The sequence below is a fragment of the Monodon monoceros genome, unplaced genomic scaffold, assembly GCF_005190385.1.
Source record: "Monodon monoceros isolate NGI ecotype Baffin Bay Population unplaced genomic scaffold, NGI_Narwhal_1 Super_Scaffold_9, whole genome shotgun sequence".
Classification (NCBI taxonomy): Eukaryota; Metazoa; Chordata; class Mammalia; order Artiodactyla; family Monodontidae; genus Monodon; species Monodon monoceros.
This window is the reverse complement of record NW_021703786.1, coordinates 45,663,203-45,679,058: the sequence shown is the minus strand read 5'-3', so window position 1 is coordinate 45,679,058 and position 15,856 is coordinate 45,663,203. Positions and strand designations below refer to the sequence as shown.

General features: G+C 47.6%; 2 protein-coding genes across 5 annotated transcripts; both read right to left on the bottom strand.

The window, feature by feature from the left end:
• Positions 1 to 1,580: 1,580 nt before the first annotated feature.
• On the bottom strand, positions 1,581 to 7,540 carry KRBA2 (KRAB-A domain containing 2). 4 transcript variants are annotated; one of them, XM_029213310.1, is made up of 5 exons: positions 6,730 to 7,540; positions 6,009 to 6,174; positions 4,756 to 5,192; positions 4,379 to 4,564; positions 1,581 to 3,392 (listed from the first exon to the last, which is right to left on the bottom strand). In XM_029213310.1, exon 5 carries the CDS (start codon positions 3,366 to 3,368, stop codon positions 2,133 to 2,135), a length of 1,236 nt encoding a protein of 411 aa, XP_029069143.1. In that variant the 5' UTR covers positions 3,369 to 3,392; positions 4,379 to 4,564; positions 4,756 to 5,192; positions 6,009 to 6,174; positions 6,730 to 7,540; the 3' UTR covers positions 1,581 to 2,132. The 4 variants fall into 4 exon arrangements, with proteins under 4 accessions (XP_029069143.1, XP_029069145.1, XP_029069146.1 ...); XM_029213312.1 differs by having other exon boundaries at positions 4,756 to 4,888; XM_029213313.1 differs by having other exon boundaries at positions 4,756 to 4,888; positions 6,068 to 6,174.
• Positions 7,541 to 8,627: 1,087 nt separating this feature from the next.
• Positions 8,628 to 13,512, bottom strand: RPL26 (ribosomal protein L26). Its single transcript, XM_029210725.1, has 4 exons — positions 13,446 to 13,512; positions 12,470 to 12,642; positions 11,201 to 11,341; positions 8,628 to 8,799 (listed from the first exon to the last, which is right to left on the bottom strand). Exons 2-4 carry the CDS (start codon positions 12,635 to 12,637, stop codon positions 8,671 to 8,673), a joined length of 438 nt encoding a protein of 145 aa, XP_029066558.1. The 5' UTR covers positions 12,638 to 12,642; positions 13,446 to 13,512; the 3' UTR covers positions 8,628 to 8,670.
• Between the last annotated feature and the right edge of the window lie 2,344 nt (positions 13,513 to 15,856).

Below are 15,856 nucleotides of genomic sequence, written 5' to 3'. Positions count from 1 at the left end.
CACCCACACGAATTGATGATGTGGTTCCTGGTTTGCTCCGCAACCAGGAAGTCAGCATGTGGGGAGGGCTGACAACATCAGTCGAGTTGGGCCTCTAAGGCCCTGCTAGCCTGAGCAATACAGAAAGGATGGAACGTGAGGTGCTGGCCAAGGATAGAGCAAGATTCTGGTCCCCCCCAAACAAGCTGGAAAGTGATATCACCTCCTTTCTAATAATAATGCAGCCTTCCTGGATATCCAGCTTAACACTGTTTAATCAGCAAAGGAATGGCAACGGACAGAGATCTCCAAAGCTCACAAGGAGGATAAGATCTGCTGATAGCAAGGACAACTCACATCTAGAACTTCACATGCATTATCTCACTGTCTTTCACAAAGACCCCATGAGGTAGGCGGCATCAGGACTGTTCTTGCCTCTTTCAGAAGAGGAAACCAGCGCCAGGGGCAATCAGAATGGTTTTGAGACGCAGGAAGAATGAACGGGAGAATAAGGGACTGCAGCCCCCTTCTCCTTCCAGTGTCCATCTCTGAAGAATCATTTGTTCACTCAGCAAATCCTTTCTGAACACCTCTGATGGGCTATGTACTCTTCCAGGCCTTGAGAATACAGCAGTGCACAGATCCTGGGCATTACTCTCCCCTTTACTCTGAACTATGACCCAGACTGGCCTTTGCTCTATTCTTCTCTGGTTGGAGCAGTGACCTCAGGCCAACTTTTGTATTTTGCTCCGGAGTGCTTAGTTGTTTCCCTACTAGTCACTTCCTGGAATGCACTGACCCTTTCCAAGAATACATGTTGTGCTGTGCCTGAGGTATAGAAAACTGGCAGACTCAGACCCAAATCCCAGCCATGCCTTAATTTTGACCTATTTTTAAAATATGTTTCAGACACATCACACAATAATCCCTGTGGGTGCCATTCTGAGAGCGGGCATGGTACATCAGGTTTCTCTTGAAGCAGGCAATCTCTGGGGCATGTCAGATCAACCTCTTTTCTTCTCGTTATTTGTCCTTCACCTACATCTTTTTCTCTGATGCCCCCATCTTTTGGGTTATGTGTCTAGAAGCAGGAACAGGCACTAGATATATGTAAGGCAGTCCCACCAGCTCTACAGGCCTCAGACCCCATCAGTTCATGTTCTGCAGGCAAACATACTCTTCCACTGACTGTAGTTGGTAGAACTGCAGCCCCCCAAAAAGATACGTCCAAGTCCAAACCCCTGGCACCTGTGAATGTGACCTTACTTGGAAAAAGGGTCTTCACGGATGAAATTAAGGATCTTGAGGGACTTCCCTGGTGGCAGAGTGGTTAAGAATCCCCCTGCCAATGCAGGGGACACGGGTTCGAGCCCTGGTCCGGGAAGATCCCACATGCCATGGAGCAACTAAGCCTGTACGTCACAACTACTGAGCCTGTGCTCTAAAGCCTGCGAGCCACAACTACTGAGCCCATGTGCCACAACTACTGAGCCCGTGTGCCACAACTACTGAAGCCCACAGACCTAGAGACCGTGCTCTGCAACAACAGAAGCCACGGCAAGGAGAAGCCTGCACACTGCAACAAAGAGCAGCCCCCGCTCGCTGCAACTAGAGAAAGCCCACTCGCAGCAACGAAGACCCAATGCAGCCAAAAGTAAATAAAAAGGATCTTGAGATGAGATCATCCTCAATTAGGATGGGCCTTAAGTCCAATGACATAGATTTGGTGTCCAACAGTGTCCTTGTAAGAGACAGAAAAGGAGCACACAGACAGAGGGGAGAAGACCCACGTGCAGACGAGGCAGAGACTGGATTTGTGCTACTCTAAGTCCAAGGGATGCAAGGACTGCCGGCAGCCACCAAAGGAGAAAGGCATGGAATGGATTCTCCCTCAGAGCCTCCAGAAGGGACAAACCCTGCCAACACCTTGACTTCAGACCTCTAGCCTCCAGAACTATGGGTGCTGTTGTTTTATGCCTCCACGTTTGTGGTAATTTTTTATGGCAGCCTGAGATCAGAGACCCATGTTGCTTTCCCCCTGTGAGCCAGGACTACCATGGAGCTTTCCTGAGAGTGTGGCCTTCATTCTTTTCATCTGGGGCCTTGGCAACAGTTCTCAGGTGGCTACATGGTGCCCAGAGGCAGGTGTCTCTTCACCAGCAGAAGAGACCTGGGGCCCCTTGGGAGGTGCTGGGCTCCGCAGCTTTGGGAGGTGTGGAATTGACGTCCTCGTCCATGTCAGATCGGTCTGCTCCGGCCTCAGCTCTTTCTTCCTGCCTGATCCAAAGGCTGCTTTCTAGCTGTTCTTCAGCAATTTCTAGTTCTTCTTCTGTTTGTAAAACAGCCACGGTTTCCCGGGGTAAGTGTGAGGAATAGAGTCCAAATTTGGCTTTACAACCAAACATCGCCTCATATGGACTTTGCTGCAAGGAGACATCAAAGGCCCGATTCCTTACCATCTGCATGAATCGCAGGCCCTCGGCCCAGTGATGTGAATGGTTACTCTGCATCCAGGCACTTAGCGTGTTCTTGACATCACGGCTTGCTCGCTCCAGGGAGCCCTGGCCTTGGCCAGGGTGGTACTTACCAGGGACAATCTTTAGGTCTGGCCATACCTCATTGAGCTCATTGACAACCTGGTTTGTGAACGCCAAGCCACTGTCAGATTCTAACATCGTGGGTGTACCAAGGATTGTGAAAATATCCAACAGGACAGCGACCACCTCATGGGCCTGTTTGGCTTTTAATGGCCGTAAAATAATAAACTTGGTCAAGTGGTCCTGGTAATATAAAATAAACTTGAACTCACCATCAGCATTTGACTGCATGTCAAGGATTTCAACTTGGCATCTGGAGTCAATGTCCTTAAATGGCATGGGCTTGGGTGCGAGGCCTCTCTTGGATACTGGGTTCTTCTGGTGGCACTGTTTACACAGAGTCAGGTATAAGACAATGACTTCTTTGGTGACGTTCCCATATTTTCCTTGAAGCTCCTTGAGCATGCGCGTCCGCCCGCCATGGCCAATACTGAGATGCGTGTCGTGAAGAATGTCAAACAGCTCTTCCTTGTGTACATAATACCGTATTCGATCTCGTTCTCCGTGAGTCGCCTCTATTAGTTTCTCTGTGCCTTGTACAGAGATCACGTCATATTTTGCTGCACGGCGATAATCACGTGATGACTTCCTCCCCTTCTCCTTAGCTTCTTTCACTTCCTTTATTGTTTGAAAGTACTTTTCTTTGGAAAATACCTTGCTGTTGTAACTTTTGCTTTCCACTAACTTTGTCACGCTGATGAGAAACTTTTCTCTCATGTTACTTATCTCCTTTTCCATTTCACTTGGATTTGAAACCCCAGGGGGATCATTTCCAGCTCTCTGTGGCATCATGGAGAACTAACTGGAAGAAGGATCCTAAGAAAGGTAGAAAGAAACAGAACGAGGTTAAATTTGCTGATATTCCATCTGGAAGACTTTCCCTCTAAAGTTCCTCATCAACTCTTTCATCTGATTTTTGAACATATGGAAGAAGAAAGATTACTAAAGTAATGGTATAAAGCAATAACAGAATAAAGATAACTAGAGGGACTTCCCTGGTGGCACAGTGGTTAAGACTCCGTGCTCCCAATGCAGGGGCCCCGGGTTCAATCCCTGGTCAGGGAACTAGATCCCACATGCATGCCGCAACTAAGAGCTCGCATGCCACAACTAAGGAGCCCACCTGCCGCAACTAAGATCAGGCACAACCAAATAAATAAAGAATAAAGATAACTAGAGGGCCCACTGGGCCCATTCATAACCAGAGCATGTCAACAGAATTTTAAATCAGCAAGATATATATACAGATATGTAGTAATTTTTGACTTTAGGCAAACAGAGTAATTAATAAAACTGTTAGCTCAAACAGTGAAACCTATTAATTCGTCTTTGCTAACTGAAGAGGAGAGGATAAATGGAAATGCCTAAGGCAATAATAGGCTGATATCTCATCCTCCATTCCTTTTAAAATAATATAAATGGGAGAACGTTGCTAGAAGGAACCCACATAACAATAGTAAGTTGTGAACTTGAAGTTAGCACCAGAGACGGCTTTTCAGCTTTCCCACAATCAACTTAATTTCTTGTGGCTGAAGAGTCTGTCCTCATTTTAGGAGACTCAAGGAGAACGCGGTGGGATTTTGGGGGGATTTTTTTGGCCGCGCCACGTGGCTTGCGGCGGGGTTGCAGGGGGAGGGCGGGGGGGAACCTTAGTTCCCCGACGAGGGATCGAACCCGGATCCCCTGCAGTGGAAGCGTGGAGTCCTAACTACAGGACGGCCAGGGAATTCCTGGGATATTTTTAAATGATGGTTTTCCCCATCGATTGTACACAGGATTAGTAAATGAAGACAAGTCCTTACGCTGAGGGACTGGCTTCTTGCAACTGTCCAGCATTGTGTCCCTGCTGCAATCCTTCTGAGAGGCCTCTTGACACTTCCAATCTCTGGCCACATCCTCAAATGTCACTGCCTCCTGAAATGACGCCAGCTGCTGCCACAGGGACGGTTCTGTCTCGGGTCCTGGGCTAAGGAGTAGCTGCAGCAGGACTAGGAAAGAGACAGTAGAGGTATTGGGAACAAAGGCGTGCCCACGTGCATGACTGAATGTCAGTCATGTGAGTACTACACAAAGAAAAGATAACGGAGGGAGAGGAAAGGTCTCATATCCAGCAAGATGAGTCCAGCTACGTGGGTGAGGAAGAGGGGTTTTGTCCTCCTGGGAGGTCTGTAGGCCTGACCTGTTTTGACACTGCCTGAGCTGAAGCCCACATATTTCTAGAACGAAGCAGAGAGTCCAAGAGAACTTGAGCACTCCAAGGCCGGGAGACACTTTCAGGTACAGGCTTGATGGTTCCAACGAGGCAGCAGGGCCTGTTTCAAGAAATGAAAAGATTACATCTAGGGACATAGAGATATGTCAGGAGATTATCATGCCAAAGAGATACCCCAAATGGAGTCCACGCTCCACCAAGATTGGAGAATTCCTCCAGAAGAGAACTTGATACTCAGGTGTCTAAACCGAAGTTCCTTAGTTAGAACAACTCTGGAACACAGGATGGTGATGAGGCCAGGGGAAGAGTTCATGTGATGATCACAGGAATTCCAATAATCTTAGGAAAACAAGATCCCCGAGATGCCAGCCATCAGATGAAGAGCTGAGGGGTAGGGCAGAATCCTGAGAAGCAGAGAAAGATGGAAACATTTTTAAATATATATATATATATATATATATATATATATATATATTTATTTATTTATTTGTTTGTTTGTTTGGCCATGCTGGGTCTTAGTTGTTGCACACAGGATCTTGGTGTGGCATGCATGTGGGATTTAGTTCCCTGACCAGGGATGGTACTCGGGCCCCCTGCACTGGGAGTGTGGAGCCTTAACCACTGGACCACCAGGGAAGTCCCGATGGAAACAATTAAAAGCTCTGAGCAAGAGTCTCAGTTAAGCTGAGCCTGCTTCCAGATCCTGAATGTCCTCCACTAAAAAGGCTTCAAATTCCCTCGACTGGCATCACTGGTTAACCATGGAACATTCCTGATTCTAAAGACACTACTGACTGTAAAACCACTGACATAATGACAACTTTCTTTTGAGAGGAAAAACTGAGGCCCTATATTAAATGAACATATCCAGATGTTTTTTTTTGCCACGCTGCACAGCATGCGGAATCTTAGTTCCCCAACCAGGGACTGAACCCGTCCGTGCCCCTTGCAGTGGAAGTATAGAGTCTTAACCACTGAGCCGCCAGGGAATTGCCCACACATCCAGATTTTTTAAAGGTGAAAAATATGCATTTCAGGATCGAAGAAACAGAATGTTTATAATATGCTCTTTAAGCCTGAGCTCAAGACCCTCAGTGCAAACTGACATTTTTAAAGGCTCTGAGAGGTCCTGCAGTAAATAAACCAGTCTGTTTCATCCACCAGTCCCATATAATCATTGACATGGGGCTTTGTTTCCCAAAGAATATGTATTACCATACCACAGTCCTTAGAAGAGACTTGAAACCACAAGATATTCAACGGGATCCAGGAGGAGCACCTTCCAGACTCCTCATTGAAACCAGCATCTCTCAGAAATTGGCTGCACTGGCTGCTATTTGAGGCCCTTCAAGGAACTACACGGGAAGGAAAGGCCTCATCTCCATCCTATAAAAGAATGAAGAAGAAACGCTAGAAATAGTTTATAATCAAAAGATGGAAAAATCTCAGTCTTTAATATGAGAAATGGTCCTTACCCTATACCATGAAATTCTAAAGCACAGCCCTAGAGTCACATTTGGCTAATAGACATATGTTGGTTAGTCTACCCAGTGTTTGTTTTTTAAAAATTGAATGGTTTACCTATATTTACAGACTGGGGAGTTCATATAAAAATCTAGGTTTCTGGCTTTCATGAAAAATGGGACGATCCAGTCATACTGGGAGCTTTGCTACTTGGCAACAACTGGCTGGAGCAGAGAGGCAGCCACTCCCTTTAGATAGTCTACACTCTGTTTCCCACAGTCTTTAAGCCAGCTACTAACTATTCACCTCAGCTGCCCACCCCTGTAGTTACCTGAGTTTTCAACACCTGTTCTAAAGCAAAAGGAAAGAAACGAGGCCCCAGAGAAAGATGGCCAACTTCCTGGTGTGATCTGTGCTGGTGGGCTGATAAATGAGCTTGTTTAGAGAAAACTGGAAAGATCTTCCTTCCTCACCCACCTGCGAGTCTTTGCTTTGGCTGTCCCGGACCTGGAACAGGTTCTTCCAAATCACACCCAGCTCAAATCAGCATCCTTCCTGATGCACTCCGGCTGACTGCCATCTCTCCCGCCTCTGAACAGCCTGCACCACTCACTGGAGCGCTTTGCATTTTCAGTCGACTGGTTCAGGTGTACAAACCTAGAAGGCAGGGGCTGAGGCTTCTACCTCGCTGTATCCCCTCAGAGGGCAGATGAATACAGAGCTGAGACGAAAGATGTTCAAAGGGCATTTGTCAAACCCTTGGCTTACAGGTATAGAAGAGAGGCATTGCAGAGGCATGGTAAGTCAATTTCTGACGCTATCATTTACTGTGTGAGTAGTCTGGGCAAAGTTACTGAGGCTTCATTTTCCGCAACTACAAAATGGGGAGAATACCACTCTCCATCACAACGAGTTGTTGGGAAGACTCGGTGATAATGCAGTGTCCCCGCACCTTCCACGATACAAACTCCCGATTATTCCCGAAAACCTGGTTCGGGCATCAAGTCCTTTGTGCCGTCCTGGGTTCCGCGGTCTCGGCACCACCGCGCCAGGCTCCACGCGGGTTCCGCCTGCTAGTCGGGCCCGCCCACTCCTCCAAGGGCGGCCAACTCCGGGGGAGGAGTGAAATGAATGAGCCAGGCCAGCGGGAAGAGAGGCCGATCCGGGTGGTTTTGCAAGAGAGGGAGGTCCGGAAGGGAAAAGGAATACTCCAGGGCCGCTGTGCCTGGACCCCGCCCCACCCACGGCAGCGTCCGCCAGCGCCGTCCGGTCCTTTCCCGCCCGCGTGGGGCCGCGGCGGCTGAGGCCGGCCGTGCCGGCCGGAAGCGGCTCCGCGCCGGCCGGAAGCCCCGCCCCCCCCGAGGGCCAGTCCGCAGACACCGCGGCGGGAAGAAACCTTACTCCTTTTCTCGGTTACGAGGGCTGTGTTCCGGGGTCCTGCCCAGCCTGCAGCGTGCTCGGCGGAAGCTGCGGTGAGTGAGATCACCGAGGTGATAGCTGGGGCCGGCCCGGGTGCGACCTTGGCTGAGCCAGCCACTAACTCAGGTCTCCGGCGGCGGCAAAATTGGTCACCTATTTCCACACGTTGTCGTAAAGGCTCCAAGATAAATGCTCGCCTCCAGCCTGGAAAGTAAACCCCATTCATCGTCCTACACGTTTAAATGCTTAAGTCTAGAGTGAGGAAGGTGTTGCCAACAATTACTCTGTGCACGGTATCGCTTAATCCTCTAAGAGAAACTGCATTTTAGGTGAGCACTTTTTGCTTCAGACTGTAAGCTAAAGATTCGTTCTGGTCTAACAGCACTCACACAACATCAGTGCAGAAAACAAGGTTGTAAAGGGGGCCCTCGGGTATTCAGCTTTACCCCAAAGTGCTGCTGCCTCTGTGAAAGAAAATCACTATTTTATCAGTCCCGATCTCGAAATATTGTTAGAAAGCATTTCAATCATTAAAGAACTGATGCTTGGGACTTCCCTGGTGGCGCAGTGGTTAAGAATCCGCCTGCCAATGCAGGGGACACGGGTGCGAGCTCTGGTCCTGGCAGATCCCACATGCTGCAGAGCAGCTAAGCCCGTGCGCCACAACTACTGAGCCTGTGGTCTAGAGCCCGCGCTCCCCAGCAAGAGAAGCCACCGCAATGAGAAGCCCAAGCGTAGCAACGAAGCTAAAAATAAATAAATTTTTTAAAAAAGAACTGATGCTCAAAGTTGGTTAAAAAACCAACTCTCTCTAAACAGTACTTTTCATTACTGGAATCAAGCCACAAGATAAGGGTAGTCCGCCCCTAGATAGCTAACATCACCTGAACTTCCCTGAAAACTGACCCACCGAAATCTAGTCAGCGTCTCAAAGCACCACACATAAACAAAGACTCTTCATTTTAACAGTTTTTAATGAAAGTTGTAAACAAGATCACTTCATTCCTGCATCTTCTCAATTGTTTCTTCCTTATATTTGCCCTTTTCCTTCCCTACTTGGCGAGACTTGGCTTTACGTTCGAGGATCTTTTTGCGGTCTTTGTCCAGTTTTAGTCTGGTGATAACCACCTGCAGACAAATAAGAAAAAATGCTCCTGAGCTTTAAACAATTACCAACACAGAACACATGGGAAGCCCAACGTTCAGTGCCATTCCCCACACCTGTGGGAGTGGATGCCTAAACACTGAAGCGCCATAAATGATTCTTTACCCCCAAACCTGGCTTAAATTTAAATGTTCACTAATGCTCAGCCAACAAAGGAGAAGGCAACGTGGCACTGGTGGTTCTTCTCACGTTCTGTGCTTTATTAGAAAATCAGCTTTTTCTACTGCAAAACGTTTCAACTATTCCACTCCTCTCAGTTTTATAAGCTAACAAAATCATACACGTTTTTGTTTCTATAGTAACGTTAGTACCACAAGGTTGGAAATTAAATGTAGCCTTCACACATGCTTCAACCTGCAAAACCTTTAGTGAAGTCATTGAACAGACCTTATTCCAACAGATTTGTCACTAAAGACACCCAGATTATGATAAATTTTAGTCTTAGAGAGGAAGGTGAGGGAAGGCAAAGACAGCACTGAACAAGGTCTGGAAATATAGCATAGCGACCAAAAGACAATCTCCACCGCCATGGAGGTTATATCTAATATGAGATGGAATGCTGGAGGACAGGGGCCAAATCATAATCGAGATCAGGCAAAGCCTCACGGAAAGGTCTATATTTGAACAGAGACCTGATAAGAGGGGTAGGGTATTCCAGACAGAACAGCAAGCACAGAAGTCCAGAGGCAGAAGAATTTCTAAGTTTAACAGGTGTGTTTCTCAAATTTGAGTGTGTCTGGAGGGCTTATTAAAATAGACCCCTGGGTCCCACCCCCAAATTCTGCTTCAGTAGACCTGGGAACAGAATGTACAATTCTATGAAGTTGCCAGGTGATCCTGCCAACCAGCAGACACACTGAGTAGCATGGCTGTAGGAACAGTAAAGAGGCCAGTGGACTAGAACACGGAGAGTGGAATAAGGTGACATCAAGAAGTAGCTGGTGATGGGACTTCCCTGGTGGCGCAGTGGTTAAGAATCCGTCTGCCAATGTAGGGGACACGGGTTCGAGCCCTGGTCGGGAAAGATCCCACGTGCTGCGAAGCAACTGAGCCCGTGTGCCACAACTACTGAGCCTGTACTCTAGAGCCCATGAGCCACAACTACTGAAGCCCGTGCTGTGCAGCAAGAGAAGCCACCGCGATGAGAAGCCGGTGCACCACAATGAAGAGTAGCCCCCACTCGCCGCAACTAGAGAAAGCCTGTGCACGCTGCAAGGAAGACCCGATGCAGCCAAAAATAAATAAATAAATAAAAAGAAGTAGTAGCTGGTGATCAGTCTTGTAGGCCACTCAGATGGTAACAATATTCTGGATACAATGTGACAGCAGTCAACGGGTCTTATCGACTGATGTGGGGTATATAATAATGACATTTTGGCCTGAGCCATTAGGACAAAGCTGCCACACACAGTGACGGTAACAAACTGCAAGAGGGTTCAAGGATAAAACCAGGAGTTTAAACATGTCAGGTATGAGATACTGATTGGGTATCCAAGTTGACATGCAAACTAGTCAACTGGATATTGAGGTTTGTCTGGAATAAGAGATGAAGATGAGCCACGAAGAGGGAGATCAACTGTCAAATGCTGCATTAAGTTCATAAAACACTAAGAATTGGTCACTGGATTGCTGACCTTGACAACCGCTCATCTGGTTGGGGGCAAAAATAAGACTGCAGTAAAGAATGGGAAAGTCTTCGCTCTTAAGAGATACACACTGAAGTAATTAAAGGTGAAGTGCCACGATGTTTGTAATCCACTAGTGGGTAGGGAAAAGGGCAAAGAAAATGGTAGTTGTGAATTCTAGGTGAAAGATACGCAACAGCTGTACTAGTCTTTCGACTTTCCTGTAGTTTGAAGATTAGATTTGTGGTGCCAACTCAAGATCTTAAAAAAACAAACACCTCATTATTTGAATAGGCACCAAGCACATTTATTACCTTTATATTAAACATATTTTTTTAATTGAGAGAAATTAGACAGCTGTATTGGAGAATTCACATTAAAGTCCAGGACATGAGAATCAGACCATTATCTTCTATTTTGGCTTAGATACCACTTAGATACCACTATCAATGGGATCTAGACTCTGAGGTCCAGATTTTTTCCATCTGCAAATGACTTAATACCTACTTTGCAGGGCTGTAAATGTGCCTTACTGTTTACTCAGTTCTGTTTAATACACAGGCTATCAGCTCCATATCATCTAAAAATTACCCGATTTCCTATATTTTACGACCTATTCATTTTTAGATTGATCGATCAGCTTACTAATAGCTTTTAAGGAAAAGGTACATTCAATACACATACAGAATAACTGTTAAAATTTCCTTCTCCCCTCTCAAGCATTCTTAAAAACACCCACCTTACTGGGGTGAATGCCCACGTGGACAGTTGTGCCATTAGCCTTCTCCCGCTGCACTCGTTCAATGTAGATGACATACTTCTTCCTGTAAACCTGGACTACTTTGCCAATTTGCTGCCCTTTGTAGTGCCCTCGTACAACCTAAATGCAAATTCAAAAATAAAAGATATATGTGGTTAAAAGAATATTAAACTTGAAAATCAGGAAACCTATGAATCAGATAAACATCATTCACTTTATCAGATATACAGGATCTTCCAATTTTGAAAGACCTAATCATTAATGGAAATGTGCCAATAATTCTATCTCTGGCTTCAATTAACCTGGAAATAAACTATGCTCCATATAAATCTACAGTGACAGTGCATCCTACAACTGATGACCCACCAGCAGTGGTGGGCTTGTTAAAAGGTTAAAAACGAGGAACAAGCCCACCTTGGTTTTTTGTACCAAGTTGACAAGGAAACTGTCACTCCATCTCAAAGGGAACAACAGGCCATAAATATTAAATTCACAACCCATTAAAGGGCCCAACTAAGTGCCAAAGAGTGGGCAGCAGCTAATATTTACGGAAACATGCCACTTCTTTCCCTGAGGTTAACTAACATCGTTCTGTACCCGCAAGTCCCAACGACCCTCAGCTTGCCAAAGTGCTTCTGAACAGATGTTTCTTCCCAGTTGCAGAAAGCAGAGGAGACTGCCTCCAAAACCTACTAGCAATTTTAGCACCAGCACAGGAGCGACAAATGGCTATTCATCTCATGAAATGCTGGTAACGTGTCAGCTGCTTTAGAGACTGAATCTTAATCACCAGCTGCAAGTTACAGCTAAGAAACATTAACAGGAATTTTCGCTTAAATAGACTTGACGAATTATTTACTGGTACTCTCAAACAATCATATGAAACTACAGCTCAGTTGTAACTTATATATGGATTTTGATTCAGACACAGAATTGTTTACTGGTCCTCAAATGCCTCTCCAATGCCCAAACATACCCAGAAAAAGATAACTCCAAAAGTAAGATTCTGGTTCCAAACCCCCTGTCTTCTGTTTAATTATGACTGCATCTGACGCTTGAGACAACTGATTTTCACCAAAGTGTAAAGGTGAAGAAAGCTGCATACTTTTTGGTTAGTCCCCAGCTCAACTCCTTTTGCAATCCTGTTCTGGGAGCCAACGACTCAGATGTATCACTCTCAGAATGCAATCCATCGTCTATGCCTAACGTGCGGGATATTCGCCAAGATGACCTGAACACGGCACATACCTGAACTTCATCATCCTTCCGGATGGGCATGGATCGGACATTGTACTTCTGTCTCAGCTCTTTAGAAAGAGGGGAAGACATAATTTTCCTGCGAATGTGGGAAGGCGCATTGAAATGCCTTTTCCGGTTCTTGCTTCGGTCAGAAGTCACAAAGGGATTGAACTTCATTTCGGCTAAATAAAAAGTTAAAAGAGGTGCAAACCCTTAAATGACCAAATCTCACTCAGTTTACAAACAAGTAACTGCAACAATTTCATCTGGAAAGTTTAGAATGCTCACAAAAGCTGTCACATTCTTTAACTTCATCAAAAACTGCTTGTAGTGAATTGCTTTACTGGAATGTTTTCTGTATTTGCTTATGGAACAGAAGAACGTTCCATTACCAACACACCTGTTGTAATTAAACTTTTTGTTTACACTCTCAAACTGCATAACTACTGCGTAAGGAAGCTAAAACAGGCCTTATATTTCCGCTGAATTAGGGCAAAGCAGACTGACAACTCAAACATCACATCACGTTTTAGAAAGACCAACCAACGTTAATCTGCGAACTTGAGCGTGAACACATTTAGCCCCATCCCAAATGAATGAAATCAGGCCCTCATCCCGAACCTGGAAAATGCACATAACTCGGATCCAAAAAGCCTTCCAACGGGCGAGCGCCGTCTGAAAGTTCTGTAGATTTACCAAGAAGCTATCCCGAGACCATTCTTTAGGAAACTACACTGCCCAGACTAGACTCCATCACCATAGGCCCTCTCCCCTTCAGCTCCCGTTGCCAAGTCCCCAAATCCTCTTTCCTCCTCCCTTCCCCACCCCGGCGGGCCTTGAGCTAGGAGAAAGGTCGAGACCATCCTGGCCCCCCTTCCCGGCTGCTACTCGGCCACCGGAACAGTATCGGGGCCCCCGGGGTCGAGATACACCGTGCCCGTGAACGGATGGCTGCGGATTATACGCGCTGTCCCAGCAAACTCACCCGTTGGCGCTTCAGCGATGGCCACAAAAGGGAAGAGATCCACACACAGCTTCCGGTTTTGTAAGTTTCCGAGAGGTCTCGCGAGACCGATGTTTCTTGGAGCGAGAGAGGCGCAGAGTTTGAACGCGGACGGAAAACTGGGAAAGAAATTGATCACTAGCGTCATCTCGTGGCTCGGAGGGGAACTGCAGAGCCCTTCTCCAGGTCCTGGTGCCTTCCGTGGGAGCTCTGGGTTCTCCAGCTGCGTCCTCTGGGAACGGTGGTTCCCGGGCAAGTGGCGGGGGCTGCTTGGGGTCTGACTGCCTCGGCGGGTGTTGAGGGAGCTAGCGGCCCCAAGGGACCCGTGTCCCTTCACTCGAACACCGGGCAGCGGGTACTCCCTTAGCCGGGAAAGGGCAGGTCCTATATTTGACCGCCAGGTGGCGCTGGGACTCCGGCCGGCCGGTCACCTCGGTTACCTGGACCCCGGGCGAAAGGCGTGGGCCTGTCGAGTGTGCCTGACAGGTAACCAGCCAGCTCCAGCCGGCCGCCCGCAGCCGCCCCAACACCAAAGTGTGTGCTGACTGCTCCGCGGGGCCCGCCCGAGGTTCGGCTCCCGCCGGCGAGGGGCCTTCCGAGAACTGGGGCCGCGGGTCCGCCCCCGTCCCGCGGAAGTAGGTCTGAACCCGCGTTTCTAACGAGCTCCCAGGTGATGCCGAGGGTGCTGGTCCGAGACCACACTTTGAGGAGAGCGGCGTGAGGAAGCTTTTCCGCGTAGAGAACTGTGCCCTTTTCTTTTTTTTTTTTTTAAATAAATTTATTTTATTTATTTTTGTCTGCGTTGGGTCTTCATTGCTACACGCCGTCTTTCTCTAGTGCGGTGAGCGGGCTTCTCATTGCGGTGGCTTCTCTTGTTGCGAAGTACAAGCTCTAGGCGCGCAGGATTCAGTAGTTGTAGCTCACGGGCTCTAGAGCTCAGGCTCAGTAGCTGTGGCGCACGGGCTTAGTTACTCCGCGGCATGTGGGATCTTCCCGGACCAGGGCTCGAACCCATGTCCTCTGTACTGGCAGGCGGATTCTTAACCACTGTGCCGCCAGGGTGGGGAAGCCCGGGGAAGCCCAGGGAAGCCCCACTGTGCCCTTTTCTTAATTTTACTGCCTGCTCACATTCAGTTCAGGATCTGATGGAAGCAGGGCAAGGGGGTGCGCCCTCCTGAAGGATTGCAGTGCAGGGTGAACTCCCGCCGCGTGCCTGGCCGCGGACCCAGTAAGCGATCGGTTTCTGTTGAATGAATAACGCAGGTGTCATACTAGGGGAAGACACACGTTTCATACTTAAGACGTAGTAAGCTTGCAGAGTCTTAGGGACACCCTTCTACTCACTGCCTTTTTAGCTCCTTTAATCCACCAAATAGCCTTGCCATCCTGGTATTGTCCTGTTTTACAGATGAGGACCCTGAGCCACAGAGAAGTGAGAGGAGCTCGTGCAAGGTTATACAGAAGCCATAGGTTATAGACGAACCCGTGCAGGCTGGCTTCCCAGCCCCTTCTGATAATTCCCTATATGTTCCCAATTTGTAGGAACCCACTGGGGTCAAGTCAAAGAGTGAGAAACCATATCCTTGAGGGCCCAGAGTGGAGTCAGTGAAGAACATGTGTTTTCATGATTTAAAAATAGTTGTGTTCTTAAATATGCTGTGAAGATATAGCCCCGGATTTTGTTATTCAAAACTTCAGTGAGAGCAGAATTCTTCTGCTGCAATTCTTTTCAACAAATGTTTATGGAACATCTTTCATGGGCCAGCCACGCTGTACCCTGGAGCTACAAAAGGAAATTAGTCAAAGTTTCTGCCTGCAGGAAGCTCACTAAGAGATGAGATAAACAACAAAATTTACAACCACAGGACCCCAGAGAAGTGCTCGCTGAGCCTGGCTATCCTTGGTGCTGGGGTGCTTCGGGAAGAGAAGAGAACTCTGGGGTCCGGGAAGACCTGGGATGAAGTCGCCCTTTAGTGACCTTTGAGGAATGTTAAAATTAGCTCCAGGAGGCAGAGGGAATAGCTTGAGGGAAGGCGTGGAGGTGTGAAGCCCATGACACACTGTCACCAGGTGCCAGGTCCCTGTGGCTGGCATGAGAGGGATTCAGAGAGGAGCCCATGAGGCTCTGGGGTTGAGCTGAGTTTGACTTGGACGCTGAAAGTCGTAGGGAACTGCTGAAGGCTCCTGCCTCCCTTTCTGGTCTTCACTTTCTCTTTCCTCTTATTGTCTTTACTAGTTTCCTTCATCGCCTCTTCTTCAGGCCTCCCCATCATCTTTCTCTCTGGGGTCCTCTCAAAGGTCCTCTCTGTTTCTTCAGCCTCCCCATCATTCTCCACTGTCACCCAAGCCTCTCAGGCCTCCCTCCCTCCATCCAACACAGTCATCGAAATTAA

What these genes read in the sequence shown, in the direction of transcription:
- KRBA2 (XM_029213310.1), bottom strand. Translation starts at nt 3,368, where the DNA reads ATGATGCCACAGAGAGCTGGAAATGATCCCCCTGGGGTTTCAAATCCA.
- RPL26 (XM_029210725.1), bottom strand. Translation starts at nt 12,637, where the DNA reads ATGAAGTTCAATCCCTTTGTGACTTCTGACCGAAGCAAGAACCGGAAA. An exon ending in GGAAGGATGATGAAGTTCAG is followed by an intron (nt 11,342 to 12,469) that starts GTATGTGCCGTG and finishes ATTTGCATTTAG; the next exon opens with GTTGTACGAGGGCACTACAA. An exon ending in TGGGCATTCACCCCAGTAAG is followed by an intron (nt 8,800 to 11,200) that starts GTGGGTGTTTTT and finishes ATTTGTCTGCAG; the next exon opens with GTGGTTATCACCAGACTAAA.